Source organism: Urocitellus parryii, chromosome 6 (genome assembly GCF_045843805.1).
Source record: "Urocitellus parryii isolate mUroPar1 chromosome 6, mUroPar1.hap1, whole genome shotgun sequence".
Taxonomy (NCBI): domain Eukaryota; kingdom Metazoa; phylum Chordata; class Mammalia; order Rodentia; family Sciuridae; genus Urocitellus; species Urocitellus parryii.
The window spans coordinates 117,204,347-117,229,382 of NC_135536.1; the positions used below are offsets into that span (position 1 = coordinate 117,204,347).

The following is a 25,036-nucleotide window of genomic DNA, read 5'->3' on the forward strand; positions in this document are numbered from 1 at the left end:
GCCCCCAATCCCACTCTCTGCCTCACTCCCTTCCTCAGAGGCAGGTCTGCGGCTTGGCTCAGTGGACCGGGGGAGTACTGCAGCTGTGGGACAGGCCACATAGCTAAAACCCGGCGGGCCATAGGGCCCCGCGGAGGAGGCCCCAGCAGGCGGACCAGGCTCCCGAAACCTCCCGTCGCTCCCAGCCTGTTGCTTATTCATTCAGAGTGGGAAAGCGCCAGCCCAGCGGCCAGCCAGTGTGGGGTTGGCCATGTAAGGCCCCCAGGCGGTCCTGCTCGCCCGTGCCCTGCGGAGAGCCTCGTGCAGCCCTGGGCACCGCCCCTGCCCTGCCCTGACCTCTTGGCCTCGAAATGGTGTCATCGGAGGAGTCGTCCCGCTCGGGACAAGGCCAGGATGGACAAAGCTAGAGCTGGGGCAGGCAAGGAACCGTCCTATCCTCGAGGCCGTGGGAAGAGAAGTACGCACAAGGGGCCACTCCTGAGAGCCTCTCTGACTACCCGGCCTCTGCTGAGGGGCCACCATGGCTCTGGTCCGAGCCGGCTGGCAGCTGGGGGCCGTAGTGTGGGGCGCCTGCCTGTGCGTCTTGGTGCATGGGCAGCAGGCACAGCCGGGGCAGGGTTCGGACCCTGGGCGCTGGCGGCAGCTGATTCAGTGGGAGAACAACGGGCAGGTGTACAGCCTGCTCAACTCGGGTTCAGAGTACGTGCCTGCCGGGCCTCAGCGCGCGGAGAGTAGCTCCCGGGTGCTGCTGGCTGGCGCACCCCAGGCCCCGCAGCGGCGCAGCCAGGGGGGCCTCCGGCGTCGGCAGGCGCCCTCTCTGCCCCTGCCTGGGCGCGTGGGCTCGGACACTGTGCGCGGCCAAGCTCGGCACCCATTCGGTTTCGGACAGGTGCCCGACAACTGGCGCGAAGTGGCCGTCGGGGACAGCACCGGCATGGCCCGGGCCCGCACCTCCGTCTCCCAGCAACGGCATGGGGGCTCCGCCTCCTCGGTCTCGGCCTCGGCCTTCGCCACCACCTACCGCCAGCCGTCCTCTTATCCGCAGCAGTTCCCCTACCCGCAAGCGCCCTTCGTCAGCCAGTACGAGAACTACGACCCCGCGTCGCGGACCTACGACCAGGGCTACGTGTACTACCGCAGTGCGGGCGGTGGCGTGGGTGCAGGGGCAGCAGCTGTGGCCTCGGCGGGGGTCATTTACCCCTTCCAGCCCCGAGCGCGCTACGAGGAGTACGGAGGCGGCGGAGAGGAGCAGCCGGAGTATCCGGCCCAGGGCTTCTACCCGGCTCTGGAGAGGCCCTACGCACCGCAGCCGCAACCACAGCCGCAGCCCCCCGACGGCCTGGACCGCCGCTACTCGCACAGCCTGTACAACAACGAGGGCACTGCGGGCTTCGAGCAGGCCTACCCCGACCCCAGCCCGGATGCGGCGCAGAGCCCGGGCGGCGGTGGGGCCTATGGCGGCGACCCCCGCCTCGGCTGGTATCCACCCTACTCCAATGTGCCACCCGAGGCCTATGTCCCGCCGCGTGTGGTGGAGCCGCAGCCACCCTTCCGCGTACTGGAGCCGCCCTACCTGCCCGTGCGCAGCTCCGACGCGCCCCCGCCGGGTGGGGAGCGGAACGGCGCACAGCAGGGCCGCCTCAGCGTGGGCAGCGTGTACAGACCTAACCAGAACGGTCGTGGTGAGTACAGTACCCGCGCCCGCGGCCTAAGGCTCGGCTGTCCGACCTCATGACTCCAGGCGCCCAGACCCCTTCCCCATCCCTCTCCAGAGGCCTCCCCTGCGCTGCTAAGTATGAACCCCGCACCACACCTAGCCCCAGTCCGCAACCCCTTGGTGCTTCACCTCCGGCCTGCCTAACAGCCAGGCATCATCAATCAGTGTCAGGACTTAGCCAGGCAGGCCTGGGTTCCAACCGAGGCTTTGGAGATAAGGGTGGAAGCACTAGCCAGGCTTTGGGAGGAGGCCCCTTTCAGACCTAGCTTGGATCATCTGAGGACAAAGGGAAGAAGCCTTTTTTCCTGACTCTTTCTCATTCCAATCAGGGTACCTCCTTCCATTCCTGGAGATGCCCCTGTGCCATCTCTTCAGGGTCAGAAAGGCGTTAGTTGTGCGGTTTCCCTATCATTGGGCATGCACGAGCTTGCTCCAGCTAAGCGGATCTGAGAAAGTTTTTGCCCCAGGCAGGAATTCAGACTAGATGACTTAGAGACCCCTGGTGGGGAGTGTGTGAGATTTATGCTGGAGAGGCCACCGAGGCACTGACCTGGGCACGAAATTTAAGGAGACACAAAAAACTTGGAAATTGAGATAAGTAATAATTCTAGGGGTTTTTTGTTTTTGTTTTTTAAAGAAAAAACAATGCTCCCAAATACACCATGAACAAGTGTATCCAAATTTTAAATAGAATCAATAATGGTGCCCTAGGGTGCCTGAGGCAAATTCAAGAATCAACTTGGGTCCTGTCTTTATTTGGATATTTGTTCACAGATTTTGTGCACTGATTTTGATTTTTTGGAAAAAAAATTGTATTAAATATCACTTATCTTTATTACTGAGGTTTTTTGTTTGGGTTTTTGTTTTGGTGCCCACTTAAATTTTGTAGCCTAGGTCAGGGCCACACTAGCCTTACCCTAGTCCCAGCCCTAGGGAAAGGTCCCGGGAGGCAACTGTAAAGAGGCCACCCTGAGGCTTTGGAGGGAGAGGGAGTGAAGATGTGGCCTATTCTTGGAAAGGCCAAGCCATTTTGCTGTACACAAGGTCACAGGGGTGGAACCAGTCTTCCTGTGTCAGATGGACAGACTCCACAGTTCTCTTAGCAGGCTGGACTAGGGCCAACTGGTGGGTCTGGATAGGGCTGGATGGCCATGAGCCCATCCTCACTGTCCTGGTATCCCCTTGCTACTTCTCTCCCTGGGTTTCAGCTCTTTGGTCCAAGTTTTCTGCTCAGTCCTTGATGCATATTCAGTCCACTCTGCCCTGCCTCTTTCAGGCTGCTGTCAGTGCCCTCTGCCTATGATTCTTTGCTCCCCATCACAGTTGCTGAACCATATATGACCCAAGGTGCTGGTGCTAGTGCTGACCTCAGTCTCCACTCCTCAGCCCCTATCAGCATGGGAGTGATGCTCAGTCTCCAGTCAAGAAGGCCTCAGTGAAGGGCTGCTGCCAAGGGCGCAGGTGGAGCCCAAAGCTAGGGGAGAGAAGTATCTCCCAGGTTGTGCCCTTTCTCATACATCCAAGGTGCAGCACATGAGTTGGTTGCTGAATCCCACTTTGAGAACTGCGGAAGCTCAGAATAAGATGAGGGGCCCTTATGTAATGTGTTGAAGGGTACATCCACCCCTCCTGGGTGTTACCAGAAACTTGAAGCATTCTGCAGCAGGCTATATTACAGCTATGCACCAACTGCTCCAAGAGCACCTTAGAGGAGATGTTGACCTATCAGGTGCTCAATCTTTGTGTCAACTTTTCTTAGAATTCAAGACTTCAGTGTGAGGCTCAGCCAGAATGGTCCCACCTCTGGATAGAGGGGATAATTGAGGCCTCAAATGCCACAACACAGGCAGAGCCAGGCCTGGGACTAGGCATCTGGGCTTCAAGCCAATATGTTTTCTAGGGCCCCTCCTTGGCCTATGGGTTCTTAAGGAAGTCAGTTTGTTCAAAGGAGGATTGGGCAGGACAAGGCCATGTCTGGAGTGGTGGGATGGGTACTGAGCAGGGCCTCTGGCCACTACTCCTGAGCCCCACAGTTTATTTTGGGTCAAAGACATTTCTCCCCTGAAGGCAGTGTCCTAGGTGTCAAGCTGAGCAGGCCGAGATGCATCAAATCCAGGCCCTGTCCTGGGGGATGCATAGCAGAGAAGTTGCTGTGATTTGGTGAGCACCAGGAGCAAGGGACTATGGGAACCTGGAGGAGGGGCCTCCCCAGTCAGAGGCTGGGGCTCAGGGAGGACTTCTCAGAGAATGATCCCTCCCCTAATCATGGAGAAAATGAGATGGGGGGATACAAGCTAGTCTGGGGCCCGCAAAGAAGCCAGTGTAGGAACATTAGTCTCCCCCATCATTGGTTCTTCCCTCCCCACCCTACTAGGCTGAGACCGTGGAAAATCCCAACCCAAAGAAGTCCAAGCCTTGTACTTGAGATCAGACCCCCAGGCCTGGTGTGGGAGCCCAGGGCGGATTCTCTGAGACTGACTTCATTCCTCCTGGCCACACACCCCGGGGTCTGAGGCCCGGCGCTGGCAGACTGTGTGTGTGTGTGTGGGCGTGGATGTGTCCTCACAACACCAAACACATGTGAGCATCGCCCACGTCCCTCCATGGGCGGGTGGGTTTCCAAGTGGCTGTCCTGCGCCTATTTCTGCCTTGGGCGCCTGTACCCTCTTCCTTCCCACTTGGTGCTGGGGCTATCCAGGGCTTCCTACAGTACCATCGTCTCCAACTCTGAAACTTGTAGCTGGAAAGAATGAAAGGAGAAAACAGAGACTCTGAGAGGGTCACATCCAGAGCCAGCTCTCAGAGCACATTCTCACAGAGAGGACTAGAGGGTGGCCGACTGCTTCCCAGGCCCATTGTGTAACGTGCACGGAGCCGGCTCACACGTGGCCTCGCACTCTGCTGCTGTCAGTCCCTCCTTTCCCAACATCCTCTCCCAGCTCCTGCCTCCCCTCACCTCAGTTTCTCTGAGTTGGGGGTCTTGGTGCTGAGATGAGCCCCACAAGACTACAGCTCTCCTCAAGAGCCTCCCCTTTCTACCTGGCCTCACTCACCAACTCCAGCCATCCTGTGAAAAGAGCACAGAGCAGGCTGCTCCAGGTGACCTCCCAGGCCATCTGGATGGCTGTGCTGGCCTTGCCTAGCATGTGTCCTCCACCCTTCCTCACCTGGCCAGTCAGAGGCCAGGAGGGAATCGTAGCTGCCTCCTTCCTGCTCCCCTGGTCTCAACCTCTCTCTCTTCAGACCACCCTATATGTAGGGCACATAAACCCTTGTAGTGCTGACCAGTTTACTCCCCTGCTCAAGAAGATTCTGTGGCTCCCTAGGACCCTGAGGACAAGATCTCAATACCTCAGTGTAGGCATCTCCTTCCTTTCCTTTGTTTCTCCTTCCTCTCAGAGGTCTCTGTAACCCACATGGGGACTGTACTGCTCCTGGGCTCACATGCCACATTTCCCTACCCATACCTGGGGGTGCTTCTAGATAACCCCCTTTCTCTGTCCAGTGTTCTGTGCCCAAGAGGCCGAACTGGGACCCTCTGTCCCTGAGAGCAGCCCTGGATCTCTACCCCTACTCCCACTGCTGGACCCCCTAGCTCACTTGGGCCTGCCTGCCCCTCTGGGTCACCTACCTCCTCCTCCACAAGGCTTGGAATAGATTCAGGGAAGGACAGAACAGGCCTCCACTCAAAAAATTCCTAGAGTTAGAGCACTAAGATACAAATAGTAACAATTTGGCCATTTGCTGAAGAGCACCTACTGAGCTTAGTGGCTTAAATGTGTGATTTCATTCATCCCCACAAACCCCTAGTGATGTGGAGATTCTAGTGCTCCTGGTAAAGAAGACTGAGGCCTAAGGAGGTGACTCAGTGGGGTGTAGCTAAGCTGGAATTCAGAGAGCCCAAGCCTACTCTCTGCATTGCACTGAGATGACCCAGGAGGACATCAGGCTCAGCCTGCCAGGCAAGGCCGCGTGTGAACTGGGACCCTCTCTGCACCTCAGCTCTCTCTGCATCCAGGGAGAGAATTCCGCTCCGGTTGACTTAACTTCTTATACATTTCTCCTCTAATTCCCAGGTCCACGCCAGGTACTGCTGTTTGGCCCATTCTGTAGCTAAGGTGATGGGCTCCCTTGCCCAATTTTTTTTTTATTAATTTTTTTTTTAGTTGTACTTGGACACAATACCTTTATTTTATTTATTTATTTTTTATGTGGTGCTGAGGATCAAACCCAGTGCCTCACACGTGCTAGGCGAGCACTGTATCGCTAAGCCACAATCCCAACCCTCATTTGCTGCTTTTTAACAGAGAAAAACATGGTTGGAGTCTGCATGACTCTCCATCTGGCTTTCTTAACCATGCACCATTTAAATTTTGTTTCTGTGTATTATTGCTTATCTGGCACATTTCGTTTATTCCCTCATTCATTTGGTCATGTATTCCTTGTCAGTAGATATTTGGCTACTATATTCTGGGCATGGTTATAACAGGGTGAGATGGGACAGTGGACATGAAAAACTGGGGAGGTGAACAGTCCCTCCTCAGTGTGGGTTGGAGTGAGGCCTTGGCATCCTCACTCTAGGCTCCAAAATGTGTTTAGCAAACACTTCCACGGGGCTTTCCAAGCCCTCTCACTGTTCTTGGAGCTCTATAGTTGGAGTCCTTATAACAGCCCTAGAAGAAAGGTACTGCCAGCATCCCCATTTTGCAGGTGAGAAAACCGAGGCCCTAAAAGCTTAAGTGCTTTTCCCTGGAGCCAGAGTCACAGCTCGCATCCCTCCTTCCTTCCCTGAAGTGGTCTCAGTTTCTTCTTCAGAAAGAAATGTAACCTTTGGGTTGAGAAAGTTGACAAGGGAGCAGTGGAGAGAGAGGGGGGTCTGGGGGTCTGAACAAACAACAGTGTCCTGAGCAGCCTCTTTAGGAGGCCTCTAGTCAGACTTTCTGTCTCCTCTTTCATCAACCACTTATAAGGTACCTTCCCTGGCCTCAGCCTGGCCCATTCCTATGGGAGGAGACAGCTCCTACTTTAAATAATAGAAATAACAGTAGCATCTGCCATTTATGGGACAGACACTGTGCCAAGTATTTATTCTCTTGTTCTCATTTAATACCCTCAACCATCTTGTGAAATAGCTAGTATTATCATCCCCACTTTACAGATGAGGAACCAGGCTCAGAGAGGCTAAGGAACTCACCCAAGGTCACAAGGCTAGGAGTGGTCAAGCTTGGATCTAACGACTCCGCTCTCCCTCTGCTCTGCCCCTCAAGAAAGAGTATTTTACATCTTGAGTCACCTGTCTCTGTTCATCATAGTCCCTCTTATATTCCCCCCCACCAGAAGTCAGATTTTTCCTTCGAGTTCACACACATCTCCCTCCCAGTCATGGTGGGGAGACAGTGTGGGAAGTCATTAGTGCCTTTGCTGGCACCAGGATCCTGCTGGACTTGGCTAGGGAGTTCTGGCCTTTTGTCCCCACTCCTTCCTCTCTCCTGACCCCAGGGATCCCCATCTTACCCGGTCCTCTGGTCTCAGAAGGAGCACCCTCCCCCAAAGCTCCCAGCCGGAGTCCACCCTACTTCTTTTCCAAACCAAGAACACATGGAAATCTCCCCAGGGCGATGGCTCCAATGGGCAGGAGAGGAAGAGAACAGAGAGGAGGCGGAGGTCGGCTTAGGCAGCCCACACCTGCTTCCAATTCCTGTGCCCAGCATTCCTGTGGAACAGCAGGGCTGGGAGGTGGGGGCTGGAAGGAGAGGCTCAGACTTGTTCCCTCCCCTGGCCCTGACCTCACCACCTCCTCACCACAGGCAGCTGGACAGAGGGGCCTTCGGGTGTGCAGTCTGGATTACCGAGTGAGGGTGGGGCCTGGGTCTTTCTCCCCATTGGTGATGGGCACCCCAGAAACTGAGCATTTCACAAACACCTGGAAATGTTGGGGGAGGGGCTCAGAATGTCAGCGAGGGAAGGGATGGAGGCCTTTGCCATCAAAACTTTGGGAGACAGCCCGCCCTTCCCCCTACTGTAGGCCAACTGGAAACATGGGTTTTCCAAAACCAAAGCAAATCTTTTTTCAAAAGAAAGGACTTTGGGAATCAATTGCAGCCTCTGTCTGAGAGTGAAGCCTGACTTACATGTCACCAGACCCTTTGGGGGTTCAGGCGTGTGCTTTCTGAGGACATACAGGTACCAGTCCTTGAGGGTGGTACCTGGGTGTAGGGGATTCAGAGGTGCCCCAGGCCCATCCCTGCCCTTGCCAAGGTCTGAACCCACTAGCAAGAAGAGTTCAGGCTCCTAGGATGCAGAGTGACCCAAGCCCTTCATTGTGTCCAGCTCCCAGTTCCTGCTGTGTACCTGTGGGACCAGGCTGGCAGTTGGGTATGCACAAAGGGCAGTGCCACCCACCCCTACCCCTGACCTCAGGGGCTCTTGTCTGGCTGAGAGGGCATATATCAATATCAATAATCCATAGATCATGTATTAATAAGCCATTCAATAAATATTTTTTAGTTCCTCCCTGTGCTCTGGATACTGCTTTAGAGCTGGGTATTCACTAGTGAAAAAAGACAAAATTCTTGCTCTTACGGATCTGTATTTTTATGTGTAAACATAATACATAGATGAGTGATAGAAGATGATAGATGCCATGGAGGTAGGTAAGAAGATCAGAGTAGGCGGAAGGGGCAGGTTGCCCAGGTGGTCAGAGTGACATCTGAGCAAAGACTTGAAGGAGGCATATGAGTGAGCTGTGCAGCTATCTGCAGGAAGAGTACTCCAGAGATGCGAATCTCCAGTGCAGAGGCCCTGAGGCAGAAATTCTGTGGGTTTCCAAGTGTGTTTCAGTCTGCTTAGGACAGAGTGGAATAGAATTAGGGGAATAAAAGGAGACGGGTTCAAGGGGGTCACTGTGAGGATTTTAGCTTTTACTCTCTGTGCCCCAGAAATCACTGCAGAATTTGAGCTGGGCAGTGGCATTTAAATAGGGGTCCAACTGCTATGCTGGGAGTGGGCAGTCAGGAGTCAGGCAGAGAGATTGAGAGCAGCTACCCCGGAGGCCCATGCAGAGTGGGAACCATGGGGGTGCTGGGAGGCCAGATTTAGGATCTATTTTGGAGATGGAGCTTATGGAATTTCCTGATGGATTGATGTGGGTAGTGACAGAAAGAGAAGGGCCAGGGAGAGCACAATGGTTTATGGTCTGTGCTGCTGGAAGGATGACAGTAGCTGAGATGGGAAGACTGTGGATGGAACTGGTTTTGTAAGAAAGGTGAAATTTTCAGTTCACTGAGAAAAGCCTCCAGGGACAGGGAGGGAACCTACGGGGACTGAATGAAGCATCCTGGGAAGTGAGGGACAGGAGGGCTGGAGGGCAGGGGCTGGGTCACACTGGGAAGAGATTTGAGTGAGGTGTGCAAAGAGGTGGCAGCAGGTCAGAGGAGGTGCTGAGCATCCAAGGCCCTCCCCTCGCTTGGCCCAGCCTGCTTCCCTGGCAGTTCTTTCAATTGAACACATACCCCTCCCCTTCACCGGGTGGCCATGCTACACACAGGGGCAGGGTCGTCACTGCTGCTGATGTCTCCCAGTCAGTGGAGGGGTAGGAGACAAGTAAGAAGGTGGAGGGTGGTAGACGAGGGGAGGTCAAGACTGACCAGGTGGGCTTTAGTTTTGCAGCATAAAAGAGAGTGTGAGCGCATGCTCGTGCGTGCGTGCGTGCGTGCATGCGTGCATGAGTGTGTGTGTGTGTGTGTGTGTGTGTGTGTGTGTGTGTTGTGTAGCAGGGAAATCCTGGACCATGGCACAGTGCTAAGGACCAGGCTAAAGAGCTGCCTCCCAATCCTTAGGGTTAAGAGTCTGGCAGGCCAGGTAGAGACCAGACCACAGCAGATCTAGCTACCACCCTGAAACATCCAGACTTGATTCTGTAGGCAGTTGGGAGCCATTAAAGGCTCTAGGTCTGACTTTGTAGCCATCATAACCCTTGGGCCCAGGTAGGGATTGCCCCTTCACGATGAAACAAAGTGCACTCTCCCAGGAAGGTGTGGCACCCCTGGGCTGATGTGGACAACTCAGTGTTTCGATTATTAGATGATCATTTCTGAGGTTTCAGGGCTGCCAGCTCTGCCCTGCAGGCCCTCTTCTGGCTCATCTTTATTCAGTGCTGTACTCAGTGGAGCTTGCTGCTTTCCCCCACCTAGGGGCTCCTCTGGAGTCTGGCGGCGCTAGCCAAAACATCCCGCTCAGCACATATTTCACAACCGACTGACTGATGGGTTCCTGCTGGACTTTGTTTATCCTCCAGCCCTGGGCTCAAGAGATTAGGGCTCCTTTGCATTCCCCCTCCTGTGATCTGCTCCTGGGGAGCAGGAGGCCAAGTGAAGACAGATTTCAGAGAGGAGGTTGATTGAACCCACAGAAAAGGGGAAGTCAAGAGGGAAGCAGGTGAGGCGTGGGCAGTGACAGGCTTGTAGCCACAGGGCCCTCCCCTCCAAGCAGGAGGGAACAGATTTCTAATGAAGCAGGAAGGATTTAGGTCAGACAGTGGGAGAATTTCCTGACTGGTGAAGTATGGGCTGTGGAGGTCATGAGAGGTCCCGGGCTCTTGCCCAAGGCTAGGGAATGGACTGAATAGCTCCGAAAAAGTATTTTAATCACCAAGTGTTTATGGATCCATCCAACCTGTGCTCAAAGGCCAGTTAGTCCAATCTCCCTGTCATCCAGATAGGGAAACTGAGCCTAAGAGTAAGGGAATTTGGCAACAGAAAGATTGGACATAGGCAGAACAAGGGAGTGAACTTGCCTCTGGAGTCTTGGGCCCCTACTGGAACTTGCCAGGGAAGACACTGATAGATGCTGCCCATAGGCTCACAGGGCTGTCACGGGCCCAGCCTGGGCAGAATGGCAGGGTGGGCTTGTCCTGTACACATTGGCCCTAAGAGTCACTATGGTGTGTCCTCCCACTGGACCCTGGGTGGCCTGCAGAGGAAGCTCCAGGGTCAGAGCTGGAATGCAGAGTGCTGGGCCTTTTCCCTTGGCTAGGATCTTCACCGCCTGTGCCCACCAGGGTCAGATGATGTCCCCCATACCAGTGGCTCGCTGCCTGCAGAATGGCCTGGGGACCCAATCATCTCATATTCTGCCCCTCCCCAGCAGAACAACCTGGCTTTGGCTATCCCAAGCAGCTTTGCTGCCCTCTGACCCAGTGTCCCCACCATTCTGGCCCAGGCTGTGGGCAGCATGAATTCCTATGGCCAACACATTCCTTCTGGGAAAGAGTGCCCAGGAGAGGCCAGCACAGGGCTCCAGGCTACAAATGGGGGAGGGGGCAATCAGAAGTGGATAAAATGCAGGTGCGCAGACGTGAGGCCTAGGAAGGGACCTGACAGTCCAGGGCCACATGGAAAGTCTACAACAGAGGAAGGTAAGAGCCAGGCTCAATCTCCCTCCTGGGTGATGGTAACCAGGGCCTCCCTGGGGAGCTTGAGCTAGGCCATCTCCCAGCCTTTGGACAATCTGACCCTGCCCCACCAGTGGTTCTGGGGGCTTGGAAGGAAGCTGAGCAAGGCTGACCGTGACCCAGGGTTAAGAAGAGAGTGATATCTGTCCTCACCAGCCCAGGAGGCACATGCCAAGCTGCTCGCTGCTTTAGCCTGAGTGCAGAACAGGGGGTCAAAGGCCACCTGGGTGTCCCTCCAGGACACTGACTAGATGGAATATGGAGAGGCACCCTGTGGGCTCCTGTTTAGCAATGACAGGCCACAAACCTTCTTGAAAGGCCTCAAAAGTTTACATTGACTGCAAAATCAAGAAAGCATGAGCTCTGTGAGACTCATTTATAGACTTTAAAAATGCATGCCCATCTGAGTTGGGCATGGTGGTGCACGCCTATAATCCCAATGGCTTTGGAGGCTGAGGCAGGAGGATCAAGATTTCAAAGACAGTCTCAGCAAAAGCAATTTGCTAAGCAATCCAGTGAGACCCTGTCTCTAAATAAAATGCAAAAAAAGGACTGGGGATGTGGCTCAGTGGTTGAGTGCCCCTGAGTTCAATTCCCAGTAGCCCCTCTCCAAAAAAAAAATGCATGCTCATCTCAAATGCACCACAGATCCGTATGTAGCCACCAGTGTTCGGGGGCATGTCTGAGAGTCAGGGTGAGGGTCAAGGCGAAAATCAGTAAGATGAGAGGGAAGCCTTACGTGAGTGGACCATGGATACTGCTTAGTTTGCTCTGAACTGAGAACTATGACTAACTCAGTTCTCTACGTTTATAAATACAGGAGTCTCAGGGAAAAGAACTCCCCAGAACCCACAGTTCTGCAGTCTCCTGTTCCAGGCCAGAGGGTTGGATGACTCTGTATGCTGGAAAAGTGATCCCAGCTCCTCCTCAAAATTACACCGTGATGACTGATGATCCTCCACTGTTTGGAGCAAGCAAAGCCCCCCAACTCCACAGGGTTTTTCTTTAAAATGTGCATTTCTTGGAATGAGGGTTGATCACACAGTCTGTTTACAACTTCATATTGACCGTCCTGCCTGGAGGGTGTGGTTGTCCCCACAAGCCAGCAACAGCAGACTGCTCCCCCCAGCCCTATGCCTACCAGCGCCACTCAAGCCTTCCCTCATCCCCTTCCAACATCAACCCGCCCCCCCACCTCACGCCCAAGCCCAAGCCCGCAGGCCTGGCTGCTGACGGAATGTCCCAGGGGAGAACGGCAGGGAGAAGGAGGCATTGTTCCCTCCTGGAAAAACATACCAGCAGAGGGAGGGGGGCCTGTTGTTCCCTGGGACCTCAGCAGGGGATCAGAGGGTGAGGTGGGGGCACTCAGCCTGAATTCCCAGGGCAATGAGGGTATGACAGGGATGATGTGGGGACTTAGGGGAGGGCATCACAGTAGGACCTGGTGGTGGCCAGAAAGAAAACGATCAGATAATGGTTAGAGTAATTTTGTTTAGATACTAGAAAAATATATGGTCATTAGAAAGCAGATCAATGATGGCGTTGGGTGGCAGAGAGGGAGGGTTTCCCTGGAAAAGAACAATAGAGATGGTGGTGGCAATCCCTAGCTTTATAGAGATAGTGGGTACACAGCATAAACATCTGCTAGAACTTACCAACTGTGCTCCTAAAACCTGTGTATTTGACTGTGTATAGCTTATACCTTTAAAGATGTTCATTTTTATAGAAAGAATAATTGGAGTCCTGGAAGAGAGTCAGGACCTAGGATCTCCTCCTGGGGCTGCCCTGACTGACTGGGTGACTGTGGGCAAATTCATTGCCCTCTCTGAGCCTGTTTCCTTTACATTCCCCAAAGCATCATGTACCCTGGTATCTTGAGGTTACAGGTGGAGCACACTTATGGATGCCTAGAACAGTAACATAGGGAGCCTAATCACTAAAGAAGCTTGCTTGACAGGCCAAGGGGGCTCGGGTCACTCATTAATACCCAAAGCCAGAGTTCCTGAGCACTGTGAATTGTCACTGAGGCCCTGCCCTCAGGGAGCCCTCAGTCTGGAGGGGAGGAGACGTGGGTGAATATGATTACATCTAATTATAGATCAATACCATGGGTAGTGAGAGGACAAATGTGTATGGCCTGGACTGTCACTGCCAATCAGGGAAGACTTCCTGGAGCAGGAGGCCTCTGCTTGAGCCTGTGTTTGCCCAACAGTGGGAGGAAGAAGACGACCGTCTATGGCCAGGGTTAGGGCTCAGACTGTGGCCAGCATCCCTGAGCTGTGTGTCCTTGGTCTCTCCCCCAAATCCCCACATGTAGTACTGTACAAGCCCCCCTCCCCGACAGCTGTGGCCCCTACAACAAATCCATCCACTCTGGTTTAATAAGAAAGGACAGAAGATGTTAAAGCAAATTCCTTTTTAAGGTTTTGTTTCGTTTTTTCATTTTCTTTCTTCTTCTTTTTTAAAAATACAGAGCCGTTAGCCCAGGATCCGTGGACAGAGACGGGGGATAGTAAGACTGATGTTCAGAGTTGTTGGTAGATGCCAGGTCTCAGTGTGTGGCCAGAGTTAAGGCCCAGTTGTATCTCCAGGGTCAGGCCTTGGTGTGGGACCAGGGGCAGGGCTCCATGTGTGGCCACAGTCAGGGTTTAGCCTATGACCATGGTCAGAGACTGATATCACAAGCCCTAAGTACCCCTGGTGGCCTCTCCCTGTGTCTCTCCCAACACCCTCAGATTGCAGAGCCAGCTTATGAAACAGCCTGGGGAGGAAGGGTCAGGCCAGAAAAGCTTTGCGGAGCCATCTGTGCAGTATTTATTGAAACCGGGCCTGGGGTGGGGGCGGCAGACTGTCTGGTGCTGAATGCTGGGTCCCATGAGGCTCCAGCACAAGTTGCCCCACCCCTGTCTATTGCTGAGGCACTGGACAATAGAGAAGGGGACCGTCCCTCTCCCTCTCACCCTTCCTCCAGAAGCTTCCAGGAACCAGAGGGTAAGAACCAGCTCCCAGCTGGTTTGAGAGCCTGAGGAGGATCCCTTGGGAAATGACTGCAAACATTCCAGGGGGCTCGAGTAATGGGACCTAGACTAGCCAAGAGGTCCCCCAATAGCCAGGAGCCACCTCATCCTCACCCACCCTGTACTCCAAGTTTCCTCTCCATTCCAAGTAGGTGAGATCACCCTGGCTGCCTAGCTCGGGCTCCCCCAGGAGGCCCAGGCCCCAGGGAGAGCAGGGCTAGGGTCTGGGAGCCCAGGGTTTGTGTGCACACAGGTAAACACCTCTGTCAAAGGCTTAGAGGACTTCCCTTCCTTGGCCTTAATGTCTGAGCCTGAGCTGATGGGAGGGTTTTGACAGCAAGAAGGAGGACTGAGAGCCCCCCACATGCTAAAAATCCCCTTTCTGGTCTCTCCTTCCATTTCAAGCCCAAGAGCAGAGAGCTCAAAGAAACCAAGAAGGACTTACAGCCTCTTGTCATCACTAGTCCGACAGAGTCCCTGAGGCCTGAGAAAAGGGACTTGGAAGTACCAGGATCATTCCCTTTTAAGCCAGTGGCCAAACTAGAATAGAGTGCATGGCTCTGGGAGTAACCCACTGACCACCTGCCCCCACCCATCCCTCCCAACATTAAGATCGTTTTATCATCAGGCACGGTGGTATACGCCTGTAATCCCAGCAGCTCAGGAGGCTGAGGCAGGAGGATTGTGAGCTCAAAGCCAGCCTCAGCAACTTAGCGAGGCTCTAAGCAACTTAGCAAGACCCTGTCTCTAAATAAAATATAAAATGGGCTGAGAATGTGGCTCAATGGTTGAGTGCCCCTGAGTTCAATCTCCAGTACCAAAAATAAATCAAAAGATCATTTTTTCTATCTGGGCACAGTGGTGCCCACCTGTGATCCCAGCAACTCAGGAGACTGAGGCAAGAGAATTTTAAAGCCAGCCTGAACAATTGAGTGAGACCCTGTCTCAAAATAAAAATTTTAAAAGGACTGGGATGTAACTTAGTGGTAGAGCACTTTCCCAGCATTTGCAGGGCTCTGGATTCAACCCCAGGACAGGAAAAAAAAAAGAGAGAGAGAGAGAGAGAGAGAGAGAGAGAGAGACCATTCTGTATTCCACTGCCAGATGGGGTCTGGACACCTGAGTTTGGTTTCTACTTGTTCCTAATAATAACTGGATTAACTGGGACTAATCCATGCACGGCAGGGGAGGTGGAGGGGGCCAGGGCAGGAAGCACAGACCCTTGGCTCTGGCACAGCCTGAGGAAGGAGTGGTCACAAGGGCTGGAACAGGAAGGGAGCTGGGGCCTCCTTCAGTTGGAAGCCAGATGTTGCAGACAGGGGAGGGTGTGGGCAGGTCTGGGGGGCTGATGGCCAGGAGTAGTAGCAGGTGAGGGGAGACAGGAACAGGGGCCATGCCAGGAGGGAAGCATCTTGGAGTGGCTCAGAATCCCGCCTGGTCAGCAGCTTGCTCTGGGGAACTGTTTTCCTTCCCACCCGTCCCTTCCTGCCCACCACCTGCTGCCAGCCAACATCCACCTGGCTCTGGCCCTAAGCCTTCTGGGGCTCACTCTGGGCCAGAAGCCCAGGGCTGTTCTGGTGGTTCACAAAGGAAGCTGGCTGCAAAGGTGAGAGAAGCAGAGGGCATTTGGGGGCTGGTTTCTGAGGCCTGGGGAATAAGGACATGGAAGGAGTGCTTCTGTCAGGAAATTACTTGGTTGGTTCAGTCCTGCCTCCAGGCCTTTGCTCATGCCAGGCCATTGTCCCTGCCAAGAACACCTTTTCCTTTTCTAACGATCCAAATTCCACCCTGCCTCCCAGTTCTTGTCTGTGTCCCAGTTCTTCTAGGAGATCTCAGTGGCTCTCACAACACAGAGCTCTAGGGGTGACCGCCTGCTGCCCAAATTCTCAGACCCACCTTCTGGACCCAGGATCCTCTGCCCAGGGAGAATGGCAACAGGTGGTTGGGGTGGGGTAGGTCCCTGGGCATTAGCAGTGGACAGCCTGACCTTCTCAATGCCTCCCTCCTCCCTCTCTCCCACTGCCTACTCCAGGTCTCCCTGACTTGGTTCCGGACCCCAACTATGTGCAGGCATCCACTTACGTGCAGAGAGCCCACCTTTACTCCCTGCGCTGTGCTGCAGAAGAGAAGTGTCTGGCCAGGTAAGGAGACAAAGAGGAAGTGTAGAGCCTCGGGACAGTCCCTGGGAATCACCCAGAACCAGCACTCACACAAGGCTGCCTGCAAGACTCATGACCCTGACCAAGTGCCCTAGCCTCTAGTGACCTTGCCCTCTTTATTTGTGAGCCTTACCCACTGCAAGAATTCAGGCAGGGAAGGGTATGAGCAGACAGCCAACCTGCCTGTGCATCACTATACAAAGAACTTTGCTTTTGCTGTATGTGTTGACCCATCTGGAAAATGAGGTACAAAGAAAGCAACTAAACCATTCAGATCTGAGCTGCCCAATGGGAAGGCTCCTTAAAGGACAGCCAAGTTTCTATGCTCACACAGGATCAGGAAAGTCCTGTAGGGCGGACAGGCCTGCAAGAAGGAATGCAGGATTATGGAGCATGTCCACAGAGGACACTTGTGTCCTATGGTTGGCCCAGGCTGTCTCTGCTTGGTCACAGCAGGGGCAAAGGACAGAGGCCTGTTATGTGTTGTACTAAGAGAAAGAAAGGAATCCAGTTCACACGAGCCCAGGCAGTGAGCTTGACCCACTCTGCTTTATTCAAGGGTGATTCTGCCTCCTGCAAAACTTGCGTCTACATTAATGGTTCATGTTCTGCTCAACCATGAGTTTGGGGGCATCTCCTCTGCTAAAAACTAAAGATTGTTTTTGTTGACATCCATGTTGAAAGCACCTGTTTTCCTTGAATTACTCACTTTGACATTTGAACTCTCCCTTTGCTTTTTACTATCTAGGAAATCCTTCGGAATCTCAACATTATCTCATTTCTAGAACTTCTAGTTCACTGACGCTCAGAGTGGCTGATCACAAACTGTTACCCGTCTGTGACAGGATAAAGAGCTTGCCCCAGAACATAACTCAGTTTATTGCTTTCTTCATTGAGAAAGACTTGCATAAAAAAGAAAAAGAAAAGTGTCAGATGAACTAACCAGAGTGATTAGTGTTGTGGTTGATTTACATTCTGGTGAAAGTTTCTTATCACAGACTCACATCAAACTGGCCCTGGTCCCAGGACCACACAGTCAGCCTGCCCCTTCAGGTCTTGTCTTTCTCATTCAGTTGTCCTAGGGAAGAGGGCATAATGTTCCTGCTGTCAGTCCCCTCAGTGATGAGGAACTCATGGCCTCGGTGGCAGCTCCTGCAGTTCAGAAGGGTTTTAGTCAAAACCAACCTTCAGGGAGCACCCCAGGTGCCCAGACCTGAGCTCCCAGACAGGAAGGAAGAGGTAGCCTGCCTTCTGTCCTGAGGGACCTCCTGGTCTAGCTGGAGAGTGCCTTGCCTATGCCCTTGCCTATGCCCCTGTGGCAGCAGGAGCAGGGTGAGAGCTGGGACACATGGTTCCCAGGCTGGGGCTGGCAAGGTCAGAGCGAGGAGGTTTTGCAGGGAGGCTGGGAGCAGGGTTACAGACCCAGAAAATACTGCAGAGATGGAGCCCTGAAGCAGACAGGCCCTCCAAGATCGTCTGCGGTGTAGGCTGTAGACTTGGGCCAGGTCATACTGCAGGCCGGACCCAGAGCAGGAGAGGGATGTGCTCCAAGTCTCGCTGTGAGCTTGCAGCCAAGCTGGGCCTAGAACCTAGATCCTGATGGTTTCCCACGATGTGCTGAGCTGAACAGAAGGGCAGGATTTAACTGAACACAGAGAAGGAGGATGTTTTGTTTCAACCCAGACGCAGATGGATTCCAAGCCTCCCCCAGACAAGGCCGAGGGCCTTACGTCCTGGCAGACGGAGTCTGAGCTGCCTGCTGTCCAGACATACTCTCAGAGAGAGCTAATCCCTACAACTGGCCACCTCTCGCCTCTGGCCTTACAACCCAGACCTTAGTGATTGCCAGGGAAGCGCCCCTGAGGCCAGCTAGGACAGCTGTCAGCAGTCAGCTGCAGGGAGGGGAGCTGGCGGCCCACCTTCTTGTTCCTACTGCCCCCATGTGCACGTGTGTGCGCATGCGTGTGGATGTGTGCATGCATGTGTGCGTCTCCTCTCACTGCTGCCCTCTCTCCTCTTCCTACAAAGCCTGCCTCCATTGGGAATTTGGAGTAGCAAGTGAATTGTGAGCAGGCAGTGTGTGCCAGACCCATGCTCCCTGAAGGGAAAAGGGCAGGTTGCTGGCCGTGAAGCCATGCCATCAAGGAGAGGTAGCCTGGTTACCCCTAAACCAGCACAGCATGCATGTGGCATGAGGGTGTGCTGCAGGTGGCACCTCAGGGGCGGTCCAGATTCCTCTAAGTGTGGCAATCATGGCAGACTTCTGGGAGCAGGGGACTTGAGGTGGGCCTAGGGGGCTGGGTGTGCATTGTAGTTCTAGGCCGAATGACGAGCATGGGCAAAGGGTGAACTGGAGAAAGAGGGAGCTGGGTGTGTGGGAGTAGGACAACACACGGAAGCGGCAAAGTACAAAGAATTTGATCCGAGGAGCTCAAGCCTGATTTTTAGGCTCATACTGGAGACAGCACATTCTTGGGTCACAGGTTAGGGCTCTGTCCAGAGGAGGGAAGACTTATAAGAATCTCCTGGGTAGGGTTGCTTATTTCTAAATGGCCCCAGGGGCTGTCCCCAGCTGAGTCACCTACAAGCATGAGGAACCCTCAGAGGCTCATTGCTAGGCCAATGTCACTTTAGTAAGACCCCATGGGCAGCTTCCAGCCACACAGCGGAGGCCAGACAGGAGGAGAGAGCCAGGCCTTTGTGGAGTTGGGAGAAAGGAAGAAGCCAGGGCCTCTCTGTAGTTCAGGATCAGATGCTAGGATTTTCAGAGGCTGGAGGTCTGCCTGGAGGGCTAGTGGCCAAGGGCTGGGGGCAGGGGCTGATGCAGCCATTCTGGGTTTTAGTGTCCCTATGCCCCAGGCCCACTCCTGTCCCTCCACTTGTTCCCACAGCACAGCCTATGCCCCTGAGGCCACTGACTATGACCTGCGGGTACTGCTGCGCTTCCCCCAGCGTGTGAAGAACCAGGGCACAGCAGACTTCCTCCCCAACCGGCCGCGGCATACCTGGGAGTGGCACAGCTGCCACCAGTGAGTGAGCAGGATTTACCTGCCTCTTCCACCTCCTCTGGGCCAGGGGCCTTGGTACCTGAGCTCCATACAGGTGCCCACTGGAGGTACACCCCCCTCACCGTGGTGTTTCCTGCCAAGAATCGATCACTGGGCGAGTTTCTCTGAGGAGCCTTAGCCAGACTAGGCTGGAAGATGGCCATAGAATGATTGGTCTTGGTAAGGGATGGAAATGTCTAGAATACAGGGCCTTGCCCAGTGGAAGTCAGTACAGGAAGGAGCCTAAAAAGGAAGTGAGGAATCTTGAGGCAGCATTATATGAGGGTGACCTGGCTAGGTGGAGAGCACCAGAGTGGGATTCAGGGGCACAGAAGAGCCCAGACTGGTCAGGAGACTGCATCACAACATGTCATCTGACCCATCTCCCAAAGGGACGGGTTGGGAGATCCAGGAAGACTAGACCTCTTTCCTCTCCTCCTTTCCCCTGCCCCCAGACACTACCACAGCATGGACGAATTCAGCCACTATGACCTGCTGGACGCAGCCACGGGCAAGAAGGTGGCTGAGGGCCACAAGGCCAGCTTCTGCCTGGAGGACAGCACCTGCGACTTTGGCAACCTCAAGCGCTATGCGTGCACCTCTCACACACAGGTTGGGCTAGGGCAACTAGGTGGTGGCATGGGAACACAGGGATCGGGCTGTCTTTCTAACCGTCCATCCAGTGGCCACAGAATGTCTGTCGTGTCTGTCTTTTCATCCATTCCTCCACCCATCCCTGCCAAGCATCCTCCCCACTCCATTTCATTCCTCTCTGTGTCTATTGTAGCTCTGTCTTCTCTGTGTCCATCCATCCAGTGACCTCAGGTTAAAGGGCAGACCCACCATGGACCAGGGTCCGGGGAGAAGCCAGAGGAAGGAGGCTCCTGACTGTTGCATGTGGGTATGCGGTGGCTCAGAGGGTCGAGCACCACAGCCTCTCCTCTGGTCCCTTTTTCCAGGGCCTGAGCCCAGGCTGCTATGATACCTACAATGCGGACATCGACTGCCAATGGATTGACATAACCGATGTGCAGCCTGGGAACTACATCCTCAAGGTGAGCCCTGTGGTCTCCTACATTCCCTCCAACCTGATGGCCATGCCCAGTGCCCAACTTCAACTCCCGGACATGTTCCCTCTTCCCCAGCTGCCAAGCAGTCACCACCTGGGCCACCACCTGAGGTTTTATACTTCCCATCTGAGGGTTTAGGTCTCAGGCAGACACCCAAAGCATCGCTTTCTCTGAAGACCCCAAGGAACCTTCAGCCCAGCTTCAGTGATGCTAGGAAAATGATGACACCATCCCCTCAGAGTGATAAAGTGCCAACGATATATCCCCCTGTCTGCTGGCTGGGCAGGCTTTATTCAACCTGGGCAAGAGATGAGAGGGCTCCTGTGACCAAGAGGCCCTTCCAGAGGCAGCCCCTCCAGCTCCAGGGAAGGATGTCACTCACTCCATCACCCCTTCCCTTAGCTGGGGGGACAAGTAGAAAAGCATGCTCAGGACACACAGCCCAACTTGGTACATCCATAAAGGCTGTGCAGGGCCACTCTGTCAAGGCCTCACCTGGGGAAGCCCCATTTCAGCCTACTCTGTGCAGATACTAAGCGAGGCTGGGGATCACTCTGCCAGTTCTCTTGTACCCACTCTATGCAGAAGTTCAGTGCAGGGAGGCAGTGGAGTTCAGGCTTGCAGGAGGTGTCTTTCCCTGCAGAAAGACAGACTGGGAGAGAGGCTGCATCCAGAAAGCAAGAGCCAGAAGCAACTCACTGCAGCCCCATCTGAACTCCTCACAGTGGGCTCCAAACGCATGACCCTGCCAGGCCTCTCCCTGGGCTGGGAATGTCAGGATATTCTTCTCCATCCCTCCCTCAGCTTCTCATCAAACATGAGTGAAGACCTGAGTTCATTCTTATGCTGGGCATACAGACCCCATAGCAATACTCAGTTTCTGGCCATAAGGAGCATGCTAGGGTTTAAAATAACACTACTGTATGTTCTTCAGTGTTCTGCAAATAATGCAGGTCCCTACCCCAGTTAATCCAACCTGTCAGTGTTATGTCCCAGTAGCTCCTTTCCAGACAAAAATTACAAGTCATGCCCAGACCATCATCTCAATGAATATCAAGTTCCTTGGACTCCAAGGCAGGAGATGCCACCTGGCATCAGACTGCCCCCACCATGGGTTATCTGGATAAGGATGCACAATGATTGACTGTGAGCCTTGGAGACACTGACTGTTCAGTCCCTCGTTACTGCATTCTCTGAGGTAGGCCCTGGCCTCTCTGACCCCAAAGGTCCTGTGCAGGGTACACCTGGTCCAGGTTCTGGCTCTGGGGAAGCTTCCCATCTTCTGATAAGAAAGGAGATGGGATAATGTTTTCTTGGACTTCCAGCTGCCTCTTTCCTCTCCATGTCATTCTAGGTACCTCCTTCTCCCTGTCTCTTGGTCTCTAGTGGTCTTTCTTCATCTCCCTGTCTCCCTCTGTCCCCTCCGTGTCTATCTGTCAGCCTGCCTCTCCACCATTTTCTCTGGTGACCAGGTGAAGGGCAGCCTCCTTGATTAAGTTTCTTTCTCTCTCTTTCTCCTCTCCAGGTGCACGTGAACCCAAAGTACATTGTTTTGGAGTCTGACTTCACCAACAATGTGGTGAGATGCAACATCCACTACACAGGGCGCTATGTTTCTACAACAAACTGCAAAATTGTTCAGTACGTGCTTACCCAGCATCCTTCCTACCCCAGCCACTTTCCTGCCTGGGGAACAGGCAGAGCCACATGAAATTCCTAAGACACCTGCACTTGGGGGAGGGGGGTCACTGAACACAGCTACAGCTGGGCCCAGCAGGAAGAGCCTAGACCAAGCCAGTCCCAAGCTGAGTGTTTATGGTGGGGCTCCATCTGTGGAGTGCTGATCTAGGCCCCAGTGATGTGGCTCCCTAAGATTTTTCAAGTGGAAACCAGCAGAAGGAAGAGTGGTTCAGTGCAAGGGCATGACTATGTGATCTCATGCAGAGAATTCTGTGACTTCTCCCCTCTGTGATACTGGATAATTCACCTTTCCCCTCTGAGCTACTTTTCTTAAGGATAAACAGATACCTCTGGCCTAAGCTTGGGATGATGACTTACAGGCCTGACATCTGCATGTTCAGGAGCCCAGCACATTGTAGCACTCAATTAATGGCAGCTGTGACCATCACACAGGCCCAGATTAGAAGTAATTCTGGTTAGAATGGACCATTGTGTGTCCCTAAGGCGCACTGTGGAGGAAGTGAATAAAATCTGGGCCTAGGCTTTGTCACCTGACTGCTGAGCAGGGTCCTCAGTGTCTCCCCTCACAGGAAGCACTTGGCAGAGGGACCCCCTGCTGACAAGCTCACAAAGAACCCCACCCCTTCCATGGGAATTTAATTGATCAGATCAAAGCAGTTTGTCCATTGGAAAAAAAAAAAAAGTAGCCCTGGAAATTTGAGCTTTAGTCCATAAAATAGGGACAGGTGATGGAGATTCCAAGGCCCAGAGAAACATTTTGCCCCAAAAGTGTATGCTCATTAATGGAAGGTAGGTATGAAAGGTTAAGCCTGTGGATTGTCTGTGACCAGGGTCAAGGCTCAGTGTGTGACTAGGGTCAGAAATCAGCATGTGACGAGGATCAGGCTTTAATCTGTGACCAGGGTCAAGGCTCAGTATGTCACCAGGGTCAGGGTTCAGTCTGTGTGGCCTAGGTCAGAGTTCATTTAGAAACAGCTCTTTCACCCTTGGCTGCTACCTCTAACCTGTTTACAACCTCCCACCTCCACCCTGTTGCCACACACACACACCACACCATGAAATATTAAAAACGGAAACAGCAGCCGCTAATTCAATAAGGAGATTGGGTTCCTCATGAGTAGGATCAGGTCACAATCACCCAGGGCACAGAGGGTGTTTGAAATCACTGACACCTGCTTCAGCTCTAGCAGTTGGGTTTTTTTTGTTTTGTTTTGTTTTTTGTTTTGTTTTGTTTTTTGCCTGAGTTTCCAGCACCTTCCTGCTCCCCAGGGCTTCCTCAATCAGCCATTCAGCCTTTGGGGCAACCTGTGGTAGAGGGTTTCTGGGAAGTAACTCTAGGGAACTTGGAAGGAAGGAAGGCTGTTGAGGGCTAAGGCGGACAGGGAGCCTGCTTCTCCCTCTAGGGGCTTTGGGGCAGTGTCCCATGTCCCAGAAGCACCTTGAGCACCTAGGAGGCCCTCAGGAGGCAGACAGAGAAGCAGCCGGGCCTCCCTTCTGTTCCTAGGGGAGCCTGCGGGCTGAAGAGGCCGGGGCCCTTCCTTCCGAAGCCTCTTTACATAAGTGCTTGGAAAGGCCCAGGTCTTATTAGAGCGTCCCCGTGACCCTGACCACAGGCGGCTGCTGGGCCAGCCTGCACAGGAAGCCGGATGGAGCATTCCCAGAAAGGCCAAGGGACTGACGCCTGTGGGTTTCCATCATGTTTCTGAAGAGGAAAAAGAAGGCTTTTTTTTTTTTTTTAAGGGCTAAGTTAGAAAAAACAAGCCAAAAAGTATTTCCAGACAGTAGCAGCTCTACTGACACAGCCTAGAAAACAATCTGGACTTGGGGTGAGGGCGGGGGGCATACTGACCCTGGGCCCTGGGTGGGTGGGAATCCACGAAACCTCTTCTTTTAGACCTGGGCTGAGGACTTAGCCCCTTTTCCCTGAACCCAAATTCCTGAGGGAGCCTGCGCCTCAGGAGCTCTCCTCAAGGGGTCTGGAGCGTGGAAGGAAAGCCCCAGCTGGGGAGGCCTGGGGGCTCCACATTGCAGCCACCATTGACCTGCTCTCTTTCTTCCTCTAGATCCTGATCTCCGAGAGGGACAGACAGACAACCTCTCCCCTTCCAAAGCAGACCCTGCTCCCCAGGCAGCCTCTCACGGAGGAGGAGCCCAGTCCCCCAACCAACAGGCGGGGCAGCTAGACGCCAGGGGCATCCCTCCCTGCCGGCCTCAGGGAGCAAACGTGGACCAAACCACAGGGATTCTGGATGCCAGGCCCCATTTTGTACCTAACTCTTCTCTACAACATTGTTTTGCCAGTTGTTGGTTTTTATTTTTTATATCTTGGCCATACCACAGAGCAAGATTGCCCAGGTCGGGGCTGAATAAAACAAGGTTTTTCTACTCTGGGGCTCTGCATGTGGCTTGCTGGTCAGGATGGCCACCACTGGGTTGGCTCCGGGGCTCTCCTCAGGCTTCATCCTTCTTCTTGCAAAATGTGGAAAGACCAGCCACCAACCTGTCAGGTGCCCAGAGTCTGAGGGTGTCAAGCCATGGTGGAGACCCTGTGAGTTTAGCCCAAGGCCAACTCCACTTCCCTGGAAAAGGACCCCATCCCACTGGGTGAGGGCCCCAGCAGGTTTGGGGTGGCTGCAACCCCTGGGCCCTGCTGTGATGCCCACCCCTTCATCTGCACGTCCCCGCAGCCTGCAGCCTCCTTCCCATGAGCGCCCTCTTATGATCACTCTTCCCACCAGCTACTTGCTCCCTTGTATTTGCTCAGCTGCTGAATGTCAGGCGCGGTGCTGGGGCACACACAGGAGAATCACAGTTCCTGCCCCCAGGGTACTCACACAACCACATGGGGACTGGGTATATGCCACACCTAGGGAG

The 25,036-nt window shown here is 53.8% G+C and overlaps 1 protein-coding gene across 1 annotated transcript; it reads left to right on the forward strand.

The window, feature by feature from the left end:
• The first annotated feature begins 216 nt into the window (after window positions 1-216).
• Window positions 217-24,533, forward strand: Loxl1 (lysyl oxidase like 1). The gene is made up of 7 exons (XM_026387770.2): window positions 217-1,682; window positions 16,218-16,326; window positions 19,236-19,373; window positions 19,847-20,003; window positions 20,351-20,446; window positions 21,987-22,102; window positions 24,226-24,533. Exons 1-7 carry the CDS (start codon window positions 521-523, stop codon window positions 24,230-24,232), a joined length of 1,785 nt encoding a protein of 594 aa, XP_026243555.1. The 5' UTR covers window positions 217-520; the 3' UTR covers window positions 24,233-24,533.
• The last annotated feature ends 503 nt before the right edge of the window (window positions 24,534-25,036 follow it).